Genomic DNA, 21,843 nt, shown 5'->3' on the forward strand with positions numbered 1-21,843 from the left:
ATGGCTTTGTGGGGCGGGATTTCAGGGCGGAGCAAAGAGCGATGGCTTCCCATCAGCCCTGCCCTAAGAGGCCCCTGGTTCTCAGTGTCCTTCGGTAATCGCTGCAAGCACCTCTGAGAGAAAGCCACCCTCAAGTTTCACCCACTGCCAGACAGTCCAGTTTCTCCTCTTATGAGTCTGGGTCCCCAGAGTCTCACCCGGAACTGGAGTTCAGAGCTGTCGGGAGCTTTTGTCTCCCTCCCGATTGAGAAAGCCAGCCGCGTACTCAGTTGCCAGCCCTCTCAGTGCACGCGTCTCCGTACCGCTGCCTTCTGCAGCTCCTCTGAGTCTCAGTGTGCTTTTGTCTTTCCTTCTAGTTGTATAATTTCCACTCAGCCAGCCTTCCTGTGGTGCTGGATGATGTCCATTTTGTCTTTTAGTTGTAGTTTTGAAATTGTTGTGCGAGGCAGCAGTTTAGGTATTTACCTATGCCGCCATCTTGGTTTCTCTGAAAATTGACTTCTTGCAGGAGGGACCTGTGAAGGCTTCCTGAACTTTGTAGGAACTCTCCTTGATCTTTTCTTCCTCAGGGCTCCCACTGCCATTTGTAAAGATTTCTAACAGAGCAAAGTGATAACTAAAACATGAATTTTGTGGAGTCAGGACAGTCTTGGGTTAAAATCTTTGCTCTCACTAGCTTCCTAACCTATAAACTGGGGATAATAATTCTTACTTCATAGTATTGTTTTAAGGATCAAGTGACAATCTAGGATTATAGAAGGTCCTCCGTAAATGTTTTCCTCCTGTGTCAGGGTAATGGCTCCATTATCCCATTTTTAGAATATGGGGTGCCATATCTGGGTAGCCCTCAAAGTTGTTTGCTCAGGTGTTAAGTTTCATAGATGGCATAGGGGAAAAACAGGACAATTAACAACAATGAAAGGTTGCTCTGGGTAAGTTGTTCCTGTAACTATCCCCCTGATAAATTGGGTGGCATCTGCCTTTTTCCTAACACTCAGTGATGGTGGTGGCAACTGAAGATGTTGAACCCAGGCCCATCAGTCCACTAAGTTTAAACTGGAGCTCAGAGAGGAAAGGAAGCTTTCTGACTCTCATGTTCAATTAGCAGGTACCTATCAGTGGTTGTCAGTTTGGTGGTGCAGGAGTCAGACTTTAAATCCCTAAACCTACATTATTAGCTCTGCGCTCTTCATCTCTGTGGCCTTAGAAGAGTAATATTAGCATACTTACCTTATAAAGTTGATCGGAGTATTAAATGAGTTAATATTAGTAAAACATTGAGAAGGTAGTAAGCACTGCGTTAAATACATAAAACTGAGGATAACGTTACAGGCTTGATATAACAATTAAAGAAGATAATATATGTAAGCGAGTACATAGCAAGCGCTTAATAAACATTAGCTATTTTTATGTCTGCAAAGTGACTCAAAGGTGAGGCAGTTGAAAGGGGTTAGGGGAATTTGCAGGCTGAGGCTCTGTGGCATGCAATGACTGGGTATGCAGGGTCCAGCCTCCATCTGGAAGAATGCAACCTGGTAAGAAAGCTAGAAAACCACCAATACCTCCAGGAGTCCCTGGAGCAGCGCTTCCCAGGAAACTTGGCTTGTTACGAATCCGCAGTTCTTATCAAGCCGGCGCTTCGCAGGAAGTCTCGGCTTCTCCGTCTGAGAAACGAGGGGTCGGGATTGAGGCAGAGATGGGTTCCGGGCCTGGGGACCCACTGTCTTGGGCAAACAGCTTCGCAACGAGACATCTTTGAGTCCCGAGCCAGGCTTAGGAAGCTCAGAATAAGAGCCTTCTACAGTTCTGGGTCCACGCCCCTGCGCACCACGTGATGCAGGCCGTCCTCACGGCTCCGCCCAGCTCCCCGCGCCTCGCACCGCTTCCGGTGTGGGCGGAAAGCGGAAGTGTGGGAGGGTCTGCGGGGCGGGCTCTGGGAGGTCCTGGGGGAGGATGGAGCAGTGAGTGGGTCTGGGCGGCTGCTGGCAGCGCCATGGAGACGGTGCAGCTGAGGAACCCGCCGCGCCGGTGAGGGGCCACTGCCTGAGAGGAATGGGGTGGGGGAGGGAAAGGCGGGAGCTGGCGGAGGAGAGACACCCGTGTGCGAGCCCCCCCGGGGGACAGGGACCTGCGGGGCGTGGCGACCCGGCTGATGGGGCACCTGCTGAATGGGGGACCTCTGGCGGATGGGGGTACAGAGGGCAGCACGCGAGGAGGGCATAAACGTGGGGCTGGTTAGGGAGAGCACTTGCTGTGGGAGACATTCTGGGACATTGCTAAAGGGAGCAACTGCTGAGGAACCTGGAGACAAGTTAGGGAGAGCACCTGCTAAGGGCGTGTGGAGGAGGTGTTATAGGGGGAAGGCTATCCTAGAAGGGACTCTCTGAGATATGGGGAATGCTGAAGTAAGATGAGATCTTATGGGGGGTCCGTCTAAGGGTGGATCCGGACAAGCAGAGAGGAAAGCTGGGTGGACTCTGTAAGGGAGGGAGTCCCACCTGAGAGGTGCAGTGCGGGAGGATCTGATGAGGGGAAAGCTTTGCTCCTAAGGCTGAAGGTGTACTATGAAGGGGTAAAGGTCTAGCCAGGGAAGGCTTCGAGGAGGATAGCATTTAGGAAGATGGTCTTGGTAGTGTCCTTACTCTGTCATGGTGATGGCATCTTTCATTCCTGATATCCAGTGTTTTATTCGCCTCACATCCTCCACAGCTCTTCAAAACCCAATGTTGGGAGGTAGATACGGAAATAGAATATTTTCAAGATGGGCAAATTGAGGCCTAGAAGATTTGAGACACAGTCCTGTGAGTTTCCTTCTTTGCTTTAGGTCTGGGTCACTGTGCCCTTTTCAGGCCTCTATTGTTTTGTGCGTATCAGCTCCAGATCCTACAGCTACCTGGAATTGTTTTAAGTCAAGATCAGGAAGGTGGTTAAGCCGAGAAAGTCTGAACTCCTGGGTGGTTGCAGTTGTATTATTGATTTGCTCTGTGGACACCAGGGTCTTATGTCAGTCACTCTGCCACATCTGGAGAAAAGTAGACAGTAGAGATTGAGCGAGTCATGCTTCTCTGAGGTGCAGCATAGTTAGCTGCTGTTTCACAGAGACCTCTGACTTCCTGCAGCAGAATGAGCACTAAAGTAGGAAGTGTTCAGTGCGTGGGAGTGTGGGGCAATGGAGAGGTGAAGGGAAGGGATTGGCAGCCTGGGCTGCACACTTAGGGTTTGTTTTTGAAGTGCACAAACACTGCAGGAGGCAAATAGCTGGTTGGGATAGACTCATAATTCACCCTGCTGTGATGTGCTGAGACTGAAATCATAATGATTATTACACTCATAGAGCACTTACTGAATGCCAGACCCTGTTTTTGGTGCTTTCTTTGTCTCCTGTTGAACCATATGGAATTGCTGATATTTGACCGTTTTTGACCTATAAAAATGGTAATTTTATATTATTCAGTTTATTATTGACCCATTTGGTCCTCACAACAATTCCATGTGGTGGCTATTTCTGTATCTATTTTACAGGTGATAAAACTGAGGCACAGAGACGTTAGTGATTTGTTGGAGGTCCCACAGTTAGTATGTGGCAGAGCTGGAATTTTAATCCAGGCAAAGTGGTCCAAAGTCCATGCTCTTAACTGCCTCACTCTCATGCCTCTCTGGACGTACCCCCATTTCACAGGGCCTTATGTATATCAGCAAGATCTGCAATAGCACCATAGTGATTCAGTTATAAATGTACACTGGTTATATTTTTTTCTGAAACATGTTCATTTTTTCTCCAAGGCTTCAGTTTAATTGAAAGATGTTTAGGCATCTGAGTGTTGTTTCTACCTTTGCCTTATGCTGTGTAATCTTGGGCAAAAGAGTAAGCCTTTTTGTTTCTTGAAACTTATTCCTGCGCCTTTTGGATTTTAAAAAAATGTATTAAATGTGCAAGAGAAGAGCATTGAAGGGCTGAATTTTCAAATGACTGGTGCTTTCCTGCTCTCAAAACTAGTGAACTGCCTACTTTGTAGCAGATTAACTTTATCATCATTTGTACTAGTTTGTTAGGGCTGCCATGTCAGTTTCACAGACGGGGTGACTTAGACAACAGAATGCATTTTCTCATAGTTTTGGAGGCTAGAAGTCTGAGATCAAGGCATCCGCAGGGTTGTTCCTTTTGAGGCCTGTCGCCTTGGTTTGTAGATGGCTGTCGCCTTTCTATGTCTTCATATCGTCTTCCCTTTGTACCCATCTGTGTCCTCATCTACTCTCCTAAGGACACTAGTCATGTTGTATTAGGGCCCACCCAGATGACCTGATTTTACAGTAATGACCTCTTTAAGGGCCCTGTCTCCAAATACAGTCACCTTTGGAGGTACTTCAACATATGAATTTGAGGGGTCAGGGAACACATTACTTTTATTATCATTAAAAACTTCATCAATTTATCTTATTTATTTGTTGTAACCCATCCACATTGAATACTGTGTGGGAAGAGGCATGGATATACATAAATAAAATGAACCTTACTAGAGTTCTAAGTTGGGAGAAAGAAGTTTGAGATTTAGCCAAACCTGTAAGTAACTACTTCATAAACACCCTTATTTGGGTTGGAAAGGTACAGGTGTCTTTTCGGAGGTTCAGACTGTATGTGTTTCTAGCAATCCCAATGTAGGAAATGCTCTTTTGTGCTCGTGAGTTTGACATTTGTGTGTGACTGAGTGATGATAGGTTAAAGTTGATGGTTATGTAGAAGGTTGATAGATAAAGTGAGTTGCCATTAGATAATAGTGTGGCGGAAGGTGTAGAGTGCATTTCTGGGATGCCGGCCATGCACGTGGCCATCTGACTTAGGAGAAGAGCATCTGCTGGTATTTGGTCCATGGAGGCTGTGTTGGCCACGCCTGTTCGTTTCTGAGTAAGCTGTGAAACTACCTAGGACCTGGGCAAGTCCCAGCTGAGAGCTGAATCATCCGAGTTGGGCTGTTATGGTTATAGTACTTCTTTCATGAAGATTCATGGTATAAAATATCATTAAATCACTTATCAAAAGATTTTTTATAGAAATCTTATTTGTTAATAATCCAGTAATATTTCTTGGGGTGAAATTCTGTATAGGTGTTTTTGCTGTTGTAAATCCTCACCGGAGGATATTTTTTCATTGATTTTTAGAGTGGAAGGGATGGGGAGCCGGGAGCGGGGGAGGGGGAGAGAGAGAGAGAGAGAGCGCGCGCGCCCGATGTGATGTGAGACATATTGATTTGTTAGGGCTGGGGATCGAACCTGCAACCCTTCAGTGTGTGGGCCAATGCTGTAACCACCGAACAGCACTAGCCAGGGCGTGAAATTCTATTTTATTTTGAAAACTCACAAAGACTTCTGATAAAGGTTTATGATTCCCATCATTACATTTGTTAATCCATTTAGCAAATGTTTATTGACCACCTCTGGGTTATTAGGCAACAGTGATATAAAGAACCCTTAAGCCGGAACAAAAAACAAATGAAAGAGCACTTAGATTGTTTTTAAGAAGTATCTGAGCAGTCACATAAAGTTTGACTTGTCAAAGTGTTATCAGAGGCTCGCAGCTGTCTCTCTCGCGGCCGCAGCAGTTTCCTTTGTTATGCCGTGGTCTCCCTGCAGTTGAAATAGTGAGTTTAGTTTTTTGTTAACCACAAAGTCAACTTCCAAGGAACACATTTGATCTTCCTTTATATAAGTTGTTTATAAAACTTTAATTATACTTGAGGAATGAGGTATTGTCCATTGTTTATATAGTTACAAAAAAGTCCCCTGATTTATGAGATGTCATTCTAACTTCTGAGTTCGTAGAATTTCACTTCTGCCCTGGCCAGTGTGGCTCGCTTGCTTGAGCCTTGTCCCATGCACTGAAGGACCTCGGGTTCGATTCCCAGTCAGGGCACATACACGGGTTGCGGGTTCCATCTCCAGTTGGGGTGCATACAGGAGGCCGATCGATGTTTCTCACAACGATGTTTCTCTCTCAAATCAATAAAAAACATTTTAAAAAAAGAAATTTTGCTTCTGAAGTTTAAGAGGAGTTTCACTTCAGCCCTTTATGTTTGGAAGCTGGGAGTTTTTAATGATGTCATTGGAATTTAATTTTTAGGACCTTTTGTTTTTCAAAGGTCACCGTGGTCATTTTGTTATGTTAATTTTCAAGTTACGATAATTATTGACTTGGAGTAAAACGCCATTTCTCTAGTACATAGTCTTTGATATTTAGAAAATTCTATTAGATTGTTCTTTTTAGATCAGTGTTTGTTGGTAAATACACTTGATATGTCTATAGTTTTGTTGTTCTGGTTTTGCTGTTTTTCTCTAGGAAGTTACACATTTGTGTGTGTGTGTGTGTTTATTTTTAAAATTCAAGTCTTTTTTTGTGTGTGTGTGAGTGTAAAAATTGGTATTGTTCAGCTAGTTTAAACCTTTTCTTTACAAAGAAATCACCAGTGTGACTACTTCTATATTTCACCATTTCCTGAGCTCTCTTTTCTTTGTTGTCTTTTGTAGTTTCAGGAAGTCATTGTGTAGAAGATATACACGGGCACACAAATACTCCTTAGCAGGCTCCTTCTTTAAGCCTGTTAATACTTTTCAGAGTTTAAAATAATAGTATTAATTTATAACCTCCCATGTGTGTTATGGTTGTTTGGCATAAACAGAAAAATCTGAATTATCTGGGAGTTGTAAGCAGCCATGTATCTTTGATTTTGGGGGACTAGTCAGAGGTACATGACTACTTGTGGGAGAGTCTTTGGGATACTGTGTGAAACTCTCAGCTGCCTAGGTATATTTCACTTTTGATCATGTCTAAGCATATACTTTCTACTTCCTGTTCCTGGGATACCTGTAAAATCTTTGTGTTTCGACAAAATTATCAACAACTTGTTAATGGTGGGCAAGGATCTTCTATGTGTTCCTTAGTCTCCAGTCTTAAGACCGTTTCAATTCATAGTTAACTTTACATTAAACCTCTTTTCTGAAGAGATATTTACACCATTTTAATTCATGGACTATTAAGATTTAAATGAATTAATTATAAAGGTTACAGCCAATGCTTGAATCCACTCTATAGCATTTCAGCAACATGATTTATTTTCTGTTTAAAGCTTCCAGTGATGGGATCTAGGGATAACTTAAGGCTGTCTAAACCACTTTAGAACTACTTTTTTGTTTTTTTTTAATCCTCACCAAAGGAGTGAGGATATTTTTTAGAGAGAGTGGAAGGGAGGTGGGAAGGATAAGGTGGGGAGGGGAGTGGGGGCGGGGGGGGGAAGGAGGAGAGAGAGAGAGAGAGAGAGAGACACTCCCGTACGCACCCCAACCGGGACTGGGGATCAGGTATGTGACCTTGACCAGGAATCATGCCAGTGACCCTTCAATGTGTGGGCCGATGTTCTAACCCATGGGCGACACGGGCCAGGGCTAGAACTACTTTTATTGTTACAAAATTCTTACACCTGTTGGACTGAAGTTAGCCTCTTGGTAGCTCTCCACCACCTGGTCCTGCTTTTGCTCATCAGGGTGACCCAGGACACACGTTATACTTCCATAGGACAGCCCTTCAGCTTCCCTTAAAAGTGTCTTAGTTTACTTTTGTTGTTGTTTACTAGTGAAGACTTCATAGAGGAATTCCTAAAATGCTAATTTTGTATTTCTTTTTTTTTTTTTTTAATATATTTTTATTGATTTCAGAGAGGAAGGGAAGGAGAGAGATAGAAACATCAGTGATGAGAGAGAATCATTGATTGGCTGCCCTCTTCATGCCCCACACTGGGGATCAAGCCCACAACCCAGGCATGTGCCCTGACCCAGAATCAAACCGGGCAAGTAGTTTATTTTAAAATCAGCATCTTAGGCCCAGCTGGTGTGGCTCAGTGGTTGAGCCTACCTATGAGCCAGGAGGTCATGGTTCGATTCTTGGTTGGGGCACATCCCTGGGTTGTGGGCTCAATCCCCAGTAGGGGCTGTGCAGGAGGCAGCTGATCAATGATTATCTCTCAGCATTGATGTTTCTATCTCTCTTTCCCTCTCCTTCCCTCTCTGAAATCAATAAAAATATATTAAAAACATAAAATAATGTATTTTGTGTTCTAGTTGCTAACAAGTAAAATGTGTTTTGTGTTTATATTTCTTCAATCACAGGCAGCTGAAAAAGTTGGATGAAGATAGTTTAACTAAACAACCAGAAGAAGTGTTTGATGTCTTAGAAAAACTTGGAGAAGGGTGAGTATATAGAAAATATAGGTAGATGCCAGTCATTTTCTTCCCCCAACACCAGAAATATAGGTAGATGCCAGTCATTTTCTTCCCCCAACACCAGAAGGATATAAACCTTTCTTATGGCAATATTTTGCAAACCTAAGGAGAAGAAAGGGGGATGAAGCATATTGGCACTGCTCTGGGTGGGGTGGGAGGTAAATTTACATCTTGAAATACCCTTTCCCTCTTCCCCCAGTCACTTTTCTAGAAAGATTTAGTGATTCTGGTCTTTTTAACACCAAAGACATTTATTTTTTTTGTTTGTTTTTGTTTTTCACTTTTGTAGAATCGAAGGTGTGCATGATTTTTATCTATTTAACAGCACTAATTAGTTTATACTTTATTTAAAATTTTTTGTCAGCCAGACATTTTAATTTGTAGTTCATAACTTCTGATTGAAATGTAATAATTTGTTTCAATTTAAAAAAGGAATTCAGCATTTTAGTTAGTGCAACATTGTGAAATATAGTAAATAAATCAAGAACTATTACTAGTTTTATAACTTCTTCAAAGATCTAAAATCCCAGGTGTGGTACCAGTGGACTTTCTGAAACACAGATTTGTGAATGAGTTTATAATGTACTGGTGACATGATATTTAGTAATAGCCAGTGGCCATTATTGACTTTCATGATAATAAAGGTTACATCATAATTTTTTGTACTTTTACATATCCTTTTCATTCTTGTGTGTGTGTTTATTTATTCTCCTGTAATTAAAGAACATTAAAATATTAGAGATACCCTTTCTTAAGTTTTTGTTGTTAATTTTTAAATAGATAATTCTTATTCAAAATTCAAAATGCATAAAAGTGTACACAGTGAAAAAAATCTGCTCTCTACCTCTATCTCTGCACATCCCAGAAGCAACTAGTGTAACAGTTTTTTATGTATACTTCAGAAATAGTTTGTATATATAAGCAAATAAGTGTGTGTGTGTGTGTGTGTGTGTGTGTGTGTGTGTGTGTTTTAAGACTCTTGGGAGTACTGTTTTAAGAGAAGAACTGAAATATTAACTTTTAAAAATGTCTATTTACTGTAGGTTCTGATTTTAAATGTCTGTTGTTTTAATTACTGTATACTCTTTAAAATCAGGTCTTATATGTCATTAAATTATTTTGGGGTTTAGTGTCATTTATTTCCCAATGTAGTTCAATAATCACGTTAAACCCTCTCCTGGATTACATGGAATAGGTTTTTCATGGATTACCTCCTTGTAAAAAGCATTAGTCATCATCTTTTTTTAAGTTGAAAAAATACTCTTTGGAATCCAGCATGAAATTCCGCAGAGAAGGAAAGTAAAAGATGATACCATCTGTGCTGCTTAAAGACAAGTTGCAAGATAAATCTGAGGACTGCAAGTTGACTTTGCAGCATTAAAGGTATGGGAAAACAACTTTCCTCTACATCTCCTGCCTGCCTTTTTCAGTTGTAGCTTGGCATCCTTGCTGTATTCCTCAAAGAAATGAATCTAAGGCCCTTAATCTAACAACGATCACAGGTTATGCTGAATAAGATAAAGAGTGCTAGGCATAACTAACTATGTATCTGACTTGTTTCTTTCATTTTTTAATAGAAGTGTGATACAGCTATAAGGGTATAGACTTTGAAGTCAGACAGACCTGTGTTAAAACCCTTGCTCTGTTGTTTATTAGTCATAATAAACGAGTGAGCTTGGGCAAATTGCTTAATATTTGAAGCTTCACAAGTCTCAGCTATAAAATGGGGATATTAGTATCTCTCTCTTAGTGTTGAGTATTATATGAGATAATGGGGGTAAAGTAATTAGTACAGTGCTTGTCACATAGTAAGTGCTCAGTAAGTGGGCAACTAGTATTTTATTTTTAACTGTATCAACCGAAGCATTTTTCAGATTTTCTCATGTCAAATTAAAGTTAAATCTTAGGTCTTCAAATATATTTAGGTGTTCTTTAAGGGAGCTCTGTCTGGATTGATTGGGTTTGGAGAATGTGAAAAGAAAACTACAGACAGAAGATAATGTAAGGAAAAACTAAGCTAATTATGCTTATTTTTAATTGTGTTTTAGATCTATGAATATTCTCATCGATGGAAATTTTCCTATAAAAATATTACCAGGGACAAAACAAATAATGCTTCAAGTCTTTCTTCCCATGTTATTCTTCCCACAAATGCTTGAATTTCTGTCATCATGGCTGAAAGAACTTGATCAAGCCTCATTTAACCAGCAAAATCCTGAAGGAAGACCTTAACTGCACTTACTGCTCAACACAAACTGCCATGCCACCCTTAAACTGTTCTGGAAAACGAATGGATTGCAAACCCGCACTGACAAGTGCCTTGTGAAACGAGCTCTGGCTAAAGGACGACATTGGATTCTGGAGCCTGCAGTCAGTCTGCATTTTAAGGAAATTGCGTGGATCTGTGGACAGTGGAGCCAGAGCTCCAGACCAGGATGACTGGACAGCACTTGGAAAGTGCTTTGAATTAGAGCCTACTGTTTTTCCCCTCCTATTTTACTTAATGGTGTGTACAGTGACTCATAAAAACATCTTGCCCGTGGTTTCATAGCTAGTGAGTGGTAATGTTAAGACTTGTACCTGGTTAATTTGCCCTCAGATATTTCTGTTTTTCTACATTGGTCCTTGCCTTGTGTGGCTTATGGGAAACATGTGCTTCCCACCATCATTGCCAGTTAAAGTTCACTTAGGTTCTGTTGTAGGGACTCGGGTCTTAAGGGCCTTGCCTGTTAGTGAGCATGATTGCTCACTGGTAAGCCTTCTAAATCCTCTTTAGATTACTGTAAGTGCAGTATGTAGAATTATGTATCTTAATTGCTCATGTGAGCTATCAGAGTTTTCTTTGCTACCAAGGTAGCATAGGGAAGCATGGAGAGTATTCTGGTCAACATTGCTGAGGGAGTATATGGAGCTCTCCTTTCCATTTTAAATAGCCTATATAATAAAGAGGTAATATGCAAATTGACCATCACTCCAACACACAAGATGGCCGCCCCCATGTGGACACAAGATGGCTACCACAAGATGGCCAGCAGGGGAGGGCAGTTGGGAGGGATCAGGCCTGCAAGGGAGGGCAGTTGGGGGGGACCAGGCCTGCAGGGGAGGGCAGTTGGGGGTGACCAGGTTGCAAGGGAGGGCAGTTAGGGGTGACCAGGCCAGTAGGGGAGGACAGTTGGGGGCAACCAGGCCTGCAGGGGAGGGCAGTTGGGAGCAACCAGACTGGCAAGGGAGGGCAGTTAGGGGCAATCGGGCCAGCAGGGGAGCAGTTAGGCATTGATCAGGCTGGCAGGGGAGTGGTTAGGGGGTGATCAGGCAGGCAGGCAGGCAGGCGAGCGGTTGGGAGCCAGGAGTCCTGGATTGTGAGAGGGATGTCCGACTGCCCGTTTAGGCCTGATCCCAGTGGGACATCCCTCGAGGGGTCCCAGATTGGAGAGGGTGCAGGCTGGGCTGAGGGCCAACCCCTCCCCCTGTACATGAATTTCATGCACCAGGCCTCTAGTATAAGAATAATGAGTGAAAATTAATTTTTTAAGTATTAGGATACATAGACAGCTGTGGATCCATGATAGAAAAGATATCTGTAATAGTAAGAAAGGGGTAAAGCATGTCTGTCCTTGTCAGAGATTGCAGGTGGGCTTTCTGCATGAAGTTGTAGGCTGGGACGAGGCTCTTCATCTATGAACTAAATCTGAAATAAATTTGTCTATCACTTGTGGCCTGGAGAAAAAGGGGAGATGCTGGTCTGACGATAGGAACTGGGCCTGGACTGCATTCAGGTATGGTCTCTTGAGGGGCCAAACCCCAAACTTCTAATATGAAATCTGGTTTAAATTGTACAGCCTGGATGACTGGCTGAGGGAACTATGAAACCATCATGGAGTGCTCATGACAGTGAGCATTATATAGAGAAAAATCAATATAAAAGGAAACTCATAGAAACAAATCCACTGCCATGATATAATCAGCAGACCTAACAAATGGGAGAATTCACACCCAAGGAAGTAGAAATAATGGAGCAGTCTGGAAAGAGACTTAAGATGTTTGTTTATGATTTTCAAAAAGATAAAAGGAGGGAATGACATCCTTAAAAGAATTATTAACATGAACAGCCAGCCAGCCCCATTGAATAATAAAAAGTTGGGAATCTTGACAATGAAAACTACAATTATTGAAGTTCTAAAGACCTAATAAATTGGATAAACAGTAAACTAGAGAAGCTGAAGAGAGAATTTGTGAATTGGAAGAGAAAAGTGGGATCAATCACAAAATGCAGGGCAGAGAAATACAGTGTTAGAAACCAAGAAGACAGCATGGATTGAGGAAGTCTAATACAGGTCCAAGAGGAATTCTAGAAGGGTATATTAGAAGAGATAAAGAGGAAATAAAGAGATAATGCTGAGAATTCTCCAGATTTGAAGAAAGACGTGTGCTTTCAGATTAAAGAAGTTTATGAAATGCCAAATAAATCAACTGCTAGTAAAATTTTAGAATATTAAGGATGAAGAAGAAATCTTAAAAGATACAGAGAGATTACCTGTGAAAAATTGATAATCTGATGATAGCTGACTTCTAAACAACAATAGAAACTGGAAAATTGCAGTAAAAATGCTGAGGAAAAGCTATTGTCAAAGAAGAATTCTGTGTCCAGCAAAAGTCATTCCTGAATGAAGGTGAAATAAAGGCATTTTCACACAGATGGGAATTAGCATAACAAGAATAACTTTGGCTGAAAGTGACAGAATACCCCGCTAACAGTGGCTAACCAATAAGGGCATTTAATAACTAAGTATAATAAATCTGGGAGTGAAAGATTCCAGAATGGTTAATTGGCTTGAATAATGGTTTAGCATTTGTGTAATTATCATCTCAAGATGACCACATTAGTTTCAAGCATCATGCTCACATGACAGTAACCAAAGCAGGAAAGGAAGTAGGAAGTAAAAATGGGCCTTGTGTGCTTCTCTCTTACCTGGGAAGAAAGTCTTACCCAGAAACCCTTCAGCAGAATTCCCCTCAAATTTCATTGGTCAGAACTAGGTCATTGGCTGAAGGAAATAGGATTACTGTGACTGGCTTTATCCCCTGGGAAAAGGTGTTCACCACCCTAACAAATCAGAGGATTACCTTAGCAAGGAAGAAGGGTCTTCTCCACATGGTCAGTGGTTGCTTTACTCTTGAGGGAATAAAAAAAAGCTTATGTAACGCTTAAGGATCAATATAGTACTTTTGCCAATGTAAAGGGTTCTGATGGAGTAGAAATTTTTTATATGCTCTGCATAGATTTTTAAAAACAAACACATTGAAATGAATATTGAGCACCATTTTGGCAGCTTAGAGCACTCAGCTATTTTGATATAGGTTGCACTGTTATTTTGATCTTTTCTCACCAAGACATTATGAAGAAGCGGTTATATTTGGGAAACGGGAAAGACAGTTTACTCATTATTTCACTGACAGCCATCAGAATTTCAATGAAGCTATAATCTATTAAAGGTGATGATGGTATGTCATTTGACCATTACAATTACCTTGTAAAGTAGTTTGTGTTGTTGTCATTTTACAGATGAGAAAATTGAGGCACAACACGGTTAAAAATTAAAACTATGTCTGTAAATGTGGTGGTGATAGGACTAGGTCTCTAGATTCTAAATCTAATACTCTTGGCCTCCAAATTGAGTGAATATATATATGCTTTTTATTTATTTTCATTATAAGCTCTTAAGAGAAGATGGAGTAAAAGGCAAAAAGAATATTTATATGCTCTGTTCACCTGATACTAGCATTTAAAGAGACTTAGACCTTTAATTCATTTCCATAATGTTTTAAGTTTTATTGCAAGTAAGAGGAGCAAGGAATGAAAAACTCAGTACTAGAGTGAGCACAAGGAAACAAAGACCTCCAGTTTGTGACCCAGTATAGATGTGGAGCGAGCTAAGGCTTTGTATTCAGTCACAACTGGATTCAAATTCTGGACTGACCATTTATTTATCACCTATGTGTGACCTTGGCCAAATCATGTAGTCCCTCTGAGCCTTTTCACATTTACCTGTGTAATAGGGATAATGGCCCCTTTTTCATTTTGTGTGTGTGTGTGTGTGTGTGTGTGTATGGATGAACTGAGATGATACACAGTTTTTGGCAGACATCAGACATGAAATGGTAGATACTATAATAATTATTTCATACTAACACATTTAGTACAATTTAAATGTCAAGTTTTTAAGATGCCATTTTATGGTAGTTTTCTTTTTTTTTTAATATATTTTATTGACTTTTTTACAGAGAGGAAGGGAGAGGGACAGAGAGCTAGAAACATTGATGAGAGAGAAACATCAATCAGCTGCCTCCCGCACATCCCCCACCAGGGACGTGCCCGCAACCAAGGCACATGCCCTTGACCGGAATCGAACCCGGGACCCTTCAGTCCGCAGGCTGACACTCCATCCACTGAGCCAAACCGGTCAGGGCTATGGTAGTTTTCTTAATGGCAATCCCCCCCCTCTCCCCCCCAAATGTACTTTAGCTATGTCAATTTTGCAAGTAGAGCTAAGTATACATGTATTAGGTACTTAGGCATATAAATTAGAACTGGAAGTTGCTTATGTTTTACCACATTTATCTCTTGGCTTGTGACTTTAATAAATGTTCTCCTTCCTCCAATTATAGGTCCTATGGCAGCGTATACAAAGCAATTCATAAAGAGACAGGCCAGATTGTGGCTATTAAGCAAGTTCCTGTGGAATCAGACCTGCAGGAGATAATCAAAGAAATCTCTATAATGCAGCAATGTGACAGGTAAAGGCATGTGCTATTAACTCTGGAGAAAACATGGTTTTGAATTTGCTATGATCATTTAATGCCTAGAATTGCATTTACTTAGATGTTTTACAGAAGGGAGCACTTAGCGGAATCACTATGCATGTGTTTGTTTTTTTCTAGAAAAAAATATAATGAAAAAGTTTGTGTTTTTGTAGCTAAACTTTTATAGTTTCTATTTCTGCATAGTTTTCTGTTTTATTTTTTTCAGTAAGCCCTTTTCAAAACTAGGAAGAGGCGAAGAGGGAGAAGGTGGTGCTAGCTTTTTTTTTTTTTTAAATAATTATCTCTTACTTCCTATTGAGAAAACATTTCTCCAGAGACAGTTAAGAAGACATAATTCAATGCTTTTTGACTTTAGAAACCTTAGGATATACAGATAGATATGTTAAAAGAGAAAACTTATTTCTGTCTTATTGGTCCGTTCTTTATATATTTAAGAAATTATTCAAGCTAAGAATAGCTAAATATGTTATTTTTGAGGAACTAAGATTTGTCAAATGCTGTAGCAGGAAGTCAGGCCAACAGGCGACCGCAGAAAAGCACGTGGTTTGCTCTGAAATTCCGTGACAACATGGGTGGTCACAGTGATGGAGCAGGCTTCCCCAGTACTGTTTAGATTTGAGAGAAACGCAAACTTAGGGGCAATGCCAGCTCTAGGGAGTTGAAAGGGGAATGAAAGAGTCTTGCACTTGAAACTGCATTCATTCTTCCAAAGCTCTTTTGGTCAGCAGATCAACGTGGTACTGCCACCGCCCCCCCCCCCCCTTTTTTTTTGGTAAAGCTTCAACATTAGGACAGGGGGAGCTACCTGCTAGGAAATTTGCCCTGAAGCCCTTAAGTGTCACAGACTCGTAAATGCAGTCATATCTCTTCTCCCTCCCTCTTTTTCTTTTATTCTCTGTACACTGGTGGTTACTCTACATGAGATAAAAACCTCATATTTCTTGATTGTCTTGACCAGAGTAAGGTAGCAGGGTTGCTTTTCCTCCTCCATAGATATATTATGGGAGCTCTTTCCAGTTGACAAATTGAGACTTTGCCGCTTTTGAGCGACTACGCGAGCTGTGTTCCAAACAGGGTATACAAATGTCTGTAATTAGAGAAAAGGTATTTTGAAGAGCCTACTCTGTGCTAAGTACTGTAAGGAATACAAAGAAACACAGGGATGAGTTCTCATCCTCTGGGAGTAGACTGATTGGACAGGCCAGGCATATAAATGTACAGGAAAATCTAGCTGAAAATATAAGATGTATAGAACATATCCCAACAGGAAGTACCCAACAGTAATTGCCTCATAGAGGATGTAAATACCATAGGAATTTAGGGAGGTGTGAGCAAATGTGGTTATATGTACCTAAAAGGACTTGTTCATCCATTTCTTCATTAATATTCACTTATATGGGGGTTTTTCCTGCTGTCCTTGTCATTGGCATATTTCCCAAGGATGAAGGGGCTTTAAATCCTGAGAGTTAATGAAGCCCAGTTGGTTTTAGCATCTTCAGTTATTATGCAACATTACTTAACCCTGATAATAATCTAGCCAGTTAAAGCTGGTAGCTCTCAGATGGCAAATTATTTCATTGTAATGGAATGTTTGATTTTTCTCTGAAATTCCTTGTTTGGAATCTCTCTTCAGGCTTGAAACTCCAAATTTTTCTTTATAATAGATTGTAGTGGGTTTTTGTTTTCTCCCCTCAAACTACATGTGACATCTAGGAAAATTTCAAATAAAAAGAAGATAAAATCACTTTTCCCCTTGGAGAAATAATCATTGTTAAATACTACTTGGTATACATATCCTTCCATATCTCTTTTTGGAGTTTCACTATACTTACTATCATGTAATCGCCACTCTGTGTGTGTGTGTGTGTGTGAGAGAGAGAGAGAGAGAGAGAGAGAGAGAGAGAGAACAGGAAATCTCATATTACCAAGTATTCTGTAACTAAACTCCCTAATGTTGGACATTTAGATGGTATCTAAATTATCAATTTTATAAACAGTACTATGATGGTAATCATTTCTTTTTTAATATCTGTAATTTTTTTTTTTAGAATGAATTGTAGACTTAGAAATGCTGTGGGTTAAAGGACCCATACATTTTTTCCATTTTTGTTACCTATTGCCCTCCAGAAAAGTTATACTAGTTACATTCTTATCAGGAGGGTGCCCATTTTAACCATAAATATGTATACTTGCTCTTTTGAACAGAGAAATTTTCAGGTGTTTAACAGCATGAATTAATAGAGATGTTTGAAGGCTTTTCCACTAACTTATATTGTCTCTCTCTCTCTAGCCCTCATGTAGTCAAATATTATGGCAGTTATTTTAAGAACACAGACTTGTGGATCGTTATGGAGTACTGTGGGGCTGGTTCTGTATCTGATATCATTCGATTACGAAATAAAACAGTAAGTTTTCTTCTAGAATAATGCCACTGAGCTAGTCTCTTATGCCATCTTCTTTTTTCTGCCTTTTTTCTGCCTTTTTTCATGTGCGCTCTCCTACTACCATATCTAGAGAGATGACTGCTAGATTTTTTTTCCTCTTTCCATGTTTTTCCCCCCCTTTGCTCTTTAATGTCTCTTAAATGTGGAAGTTTTGACAACAGCCCAATCCAGTTATATTTACATGCTTTGCTTATTTCATACTGGGGAAAAACTGACTATCTCGTGGTTAAACAATAAAGTTTAAATGTTTCAATTTGGAGTTATTTTTCTTCTCCTCCCCATAATGTTCACATATTAACTTCCTCTGCATCCTATTAATAAGAGAATACTTTCTGTGAAAGATTATTTGCTATTACTGTGATTACATGATAGTCACTAGGCACATACGATTATTGAGGACTTGAAATATGTCTTGTCTGATTCGAAATGTGTTGTAAGTATCAAATACACACCAGATTTGGAAGAATTATTACAAAAAATAATGTAAAAAGTATATAATTTTTTATATTGAACTAATGTTGGAATGATAATATTTTGGACATGTATGGTTAAGTAAAATATATTATCAAAATTAATTTTGCTTGTTATTTTCTTTTTTAAATGTGGCTACTAGAAAATTAAAAGTTTTATTTGTGGCTCATATATATTTCTTTTGGGCAGCAATACCATAGCGATTAGCTCAGCTGTTTAGAATAAGGGGCCAGGAAACAAGTGATGAGCTTTGTCCTTTTTGGCCACAGAAGGTACCCCAAACTCTATCTTGCTTCCTTGCCAATAGTCTTTGGTTGGATTTGAGTGCAAGCTCTATCATTTATTAGCTCTGTGACCTTTGGCACAAATTACTTAATTTGTGCTTCAGCTTCATCATCTATAAAATGGTGATGATAATAATAGTACACACCTCATTTCTTAATTGTAAGGATTAAATGAGATTACAAAAATAGTGGCTAGTATAGAACAAATGCTTAGTAATTGTTAGCTATTTTTAATGTTATTAGCATAGTGCCTGGCTCATAATAGATGCTTCTTAAATATTTATTGATGGGTTGATAGTGTAGTAGTTACTGGATTGTAACATACCTTATATCATTTCATTTTCGTGACACTCTTGAAGAAAGGTGATATTTTTATTTCATAGGTTGAGAAACTGAAACTAAGAGAAGTTTGATAACTAGGTTAAGTCACACTTCTAAAGAAGTAGAGCCAAGACTAAAAGTTAGGTCTTTCTATTCCCAAATCCCATATTTTTTTTACGCCACAGTATACTCCCTTCTGAGTGTGAGTTGCTTGTCATAAGGGGAACTGAGTGAGAACTTGTGGGTTGATTTTGTTTAGAACTGGGACTAATCAGATAAGTGTTCATCATTCAAGAAATATTTTTTTCAGGCCCCTACTGTGTGTCAGGTGGCTTTCTTGGTGCTGGGGATAGAGTAGTCAATAGATCAAAGACATTTTTAAATGCAGAGTATGTTTCCAATAGGGAAGACATTACATAAATAGGTATATAAATAATGAATAATATCTCAGATGGTGATAATGCTGCATTGTACCAATTAGGTAGGAAAAAGGAATAGAGAATAAATCATCTAGGAATGGAGGGAGCTAGGGAAGGCCTCTCTGGTTTTCAGAGACAGAGAGAGTAAGTAAGGGAGCAAGTTATACAGAAATCTAGATGAAGAGCACTGTAGGCAGAAAGAACAGCAGGTGAGAAAGCCCAGAAGTGGGAGTGTGCTCAGAGCGTTCGAGGAGCATCAAGGAAGCCTAGATGGCTAAGACAGAATGAGCACGGTAGAGAGTGACAGAAGATGAAGGTAGCTGGGAACCAGGTCATGTAAGACCTTGGTGAGGACTGGCTTCAGTTTGGAGTGACTGAGGAAGCCATTGGGGTTTGAGCAGATCTGGCTTACATCTTCATTCTCTATTCCTTTATCCTACCTTATTGGTATAATGCAGCATTATCACCGTCTGACATATTATACATTATTTGTATACCTATTTATGTAATGTCTTCCCTATTGGAAACATACTCTGCATTTAAAAATGTCTTTGATCTATTAACTACTATATCCCCAGCACCAAGAAAGCCACCTGACACATAGTAGGGTCCTGAAAAAAATATTTCTTGAATGATGAACACTTATCTGATCAGTCCCAGTTCTAAACAAAATCAACCTACAAGTTCTCACTCAGTTCCCCTTATGACAAGCAACTCACACTCAGAAGGGAGTATACTGTGGTGCAGAAAATATGGGATTTGGGAATAGAAAGACCTAACTTTTAGTCTTGGCTCTACTTCTTTAGAAGTGTGACTTAACCTAGTTATCAAACTTTCTGGCTTCTGTGTGGAAAATACATTGCAGAGGGTCAAGGGCAGAAGCAATGAGACTGGTTAGGAAATTATTAGGATAGTTCAGGCAGGACTTGATGGTGGCTTGGACCAGGATGATTACAGAGGATACATTTGAATATATTTTGAAGACAGAGAAAAACCAAGAATGGCCTCAAGGTTTTGGGGCAGAACAACTGAAAGAATGAAATTGCCTTTTACTAAGAGAGAGGAGACTGGGAAGAGTAGAGTAGGTTGGGTGTGTGGTAAGGAGAGGGGTAGGTTAGTGGCAGAAATAAAGAATTTGAGTTTGATATATTGTGCTTATGATACTTGTTACGTATTCATTGGAAATGTTGTTTAGGCAGATATATGAATCTCGTATTTGAGAAGAGATCTGGGCTGGAAATATATAACTTTGGGAGTTGTTAGTGTAGCAATGGTATTGCTGTCAAATGTTGTTTACAGGCTGAATACGATCTTATATTTATATTCTAGGAGAGAAGTTTGGATCTTTTTTTTTTTTCCTTTTTCAAATGTCCTGATGTAAACTAAAGGATTTTGATTTCTCATTCTCTTTTAGTTAACAGAAGATGAAATAGCTACAATATTACAATCAACTCTTAAGGGACTGGAATACCTTCATTTTATGAGAAAAATACACCGAGATATCAAGGCAGGAAATATTTTGCTAAATACAGAAGGACATGCAAAACTTGCAGATTTTGGGGTAGCAGGTCAACTTACAGTAAGTAAAACTGTTACTTGTTGCTCTGGCCAGTGTTGTTCACAGTGGTTAGAGTGTTGGCCTACGCACCAAAGGGTTGCAGGTTCAATTCCTGGTCAAGGGCTTGTACCTAGATTGCAGATTCAATCCCCAGCCCAGGTCTGGGGCGAGTACGGGAGGCAACCAATCGATGTATCTGTCTCACATTAATGGTTCTCTCTCTCCTCTTCCCTCCTTTCCTCCTTCCCTCCCTCCCTCCCTCCTCCACTCTCTCTAAAAATCAATGCAAAAAATATCCTCGGGTGAGAATTAACACACACAAAAATGTTTTACTTATACTGGTAACTTTCAGCTCTGTCCTAAGAAGGAATTCTTATTTGTTTTTAAAATATAATACTTGATTTAATTGTATTAGTAAAAAAATCATAGAATGTACTAATAGATTACCAAAGAGCTAGTAGATTATTTTAGATCCTTTCCTGGGATTCAGGTCCCATAGTTAAAGTTTGGTTTACTTTGATAAAAATAAAATCTAGCCCTAGATGGTTTGGCTCAGTGGATAGAGTGTTAGCTGGCCAACTAAAGGGTCCCAGGTTTGATTCCTGCCAAGGGCACATACCTCAGTTGCAGGCTTATCCCTGGCCCTGCTTGGGGTACATGTGGGAGGCAACCAATCGATGTGTCTGTCTCACATCGATGTTTCTCTCTGCCTCTCCCCCTCCCTTCCACTCTCTCTAGAAATAAATGGAAAAACATCCTCGAGTGAGGATTAACAAAAAAACAAAAAATAATAAAATTAAATCTAAAACAAGAAATGACAGAGTAGAAGTTTAAATTCTGTTGGGCTGCATCCTTATATTTATGAAAGGAAGAGAACTTAAATTCAAACTGCTTTCCTTGAATAAGTCATAATGTCTTCTCATTGAACCTTCAGGTAGCAGTTGGCAGTTACTGAAAACACTGACCTCATTTGATTCCAGGATACAGTCTCTTAATTCTCCTTCTGTCCCACCAGTGTATGGCAATGAAAAAACCCATTTTTCCAAACAAGGAAGCATAGAGTGATCTGATTTTGTAAAATACACGAGTATATGTGAAGTATATGTAGAAAAATAAAAATAGTTTTGGACAGATGTATACTAAAATTTGCAATGAAGTTATATATTAAACAGTTTTCTTGGGTGGTAGACTATATAGATATATTTTGTTCGTTTGATTTTTTTAGAGCTAGTATTATGTACAGTTTTAATTTTTTT

At 39.9% G+C, this 21,843-nt stretch overlaps 1 protein-coding gene across 1 annotated transcript in view; it reads left to right on the forward strand.

The window, feature by feature from the left end:
- The first annotated feature begins 1,904 nt into the window (after window positions 1-1,904).
- The window catches only part of STK4 (serine/threonine kinase 4), a 94,318-nt gene continuing 74,379 nt past the window's right edge, over window positions 1,905-21,843 (forward strand). The window contains exons 1-5 of the mRNA XM_080686960.1: window positions 1,905-2,028; window positions 8,155-8,235; window positions 14,935-15,063; window positions 17,381-17,495; window positions 20,444-20,608. Of these exons, the coding sequence (XP_080543086.1) occupies window positions 1,994-2,028; window positions 8,155-8,235; window positions 14,935-15,063; window positions 17,381-17,495; window positions 20,444-20,608 (525 nt within the window). The 5' untranslated portion in view covers window positions 1,905-1,993. The remainder of the gene's footprint in view (window positions 2,029-8,154; window positions 8,236-14,934; window positions 15,064-17,380; window positions 17,496-20,443; window positions 20,609-21,843) is intronic.

The sequence above is a fragment of the Plecotus auritus genome (assembly GCF_963455305.1).
Source record: "Plecotus auritus genome assembly, chromosome: 8".
Lineage (NCBI taxonomy): Eukaryota > Metazoa > Chordata > Mammalia > Chiroptera > Vespertilionidae > Plecotus > Plecotus auritus.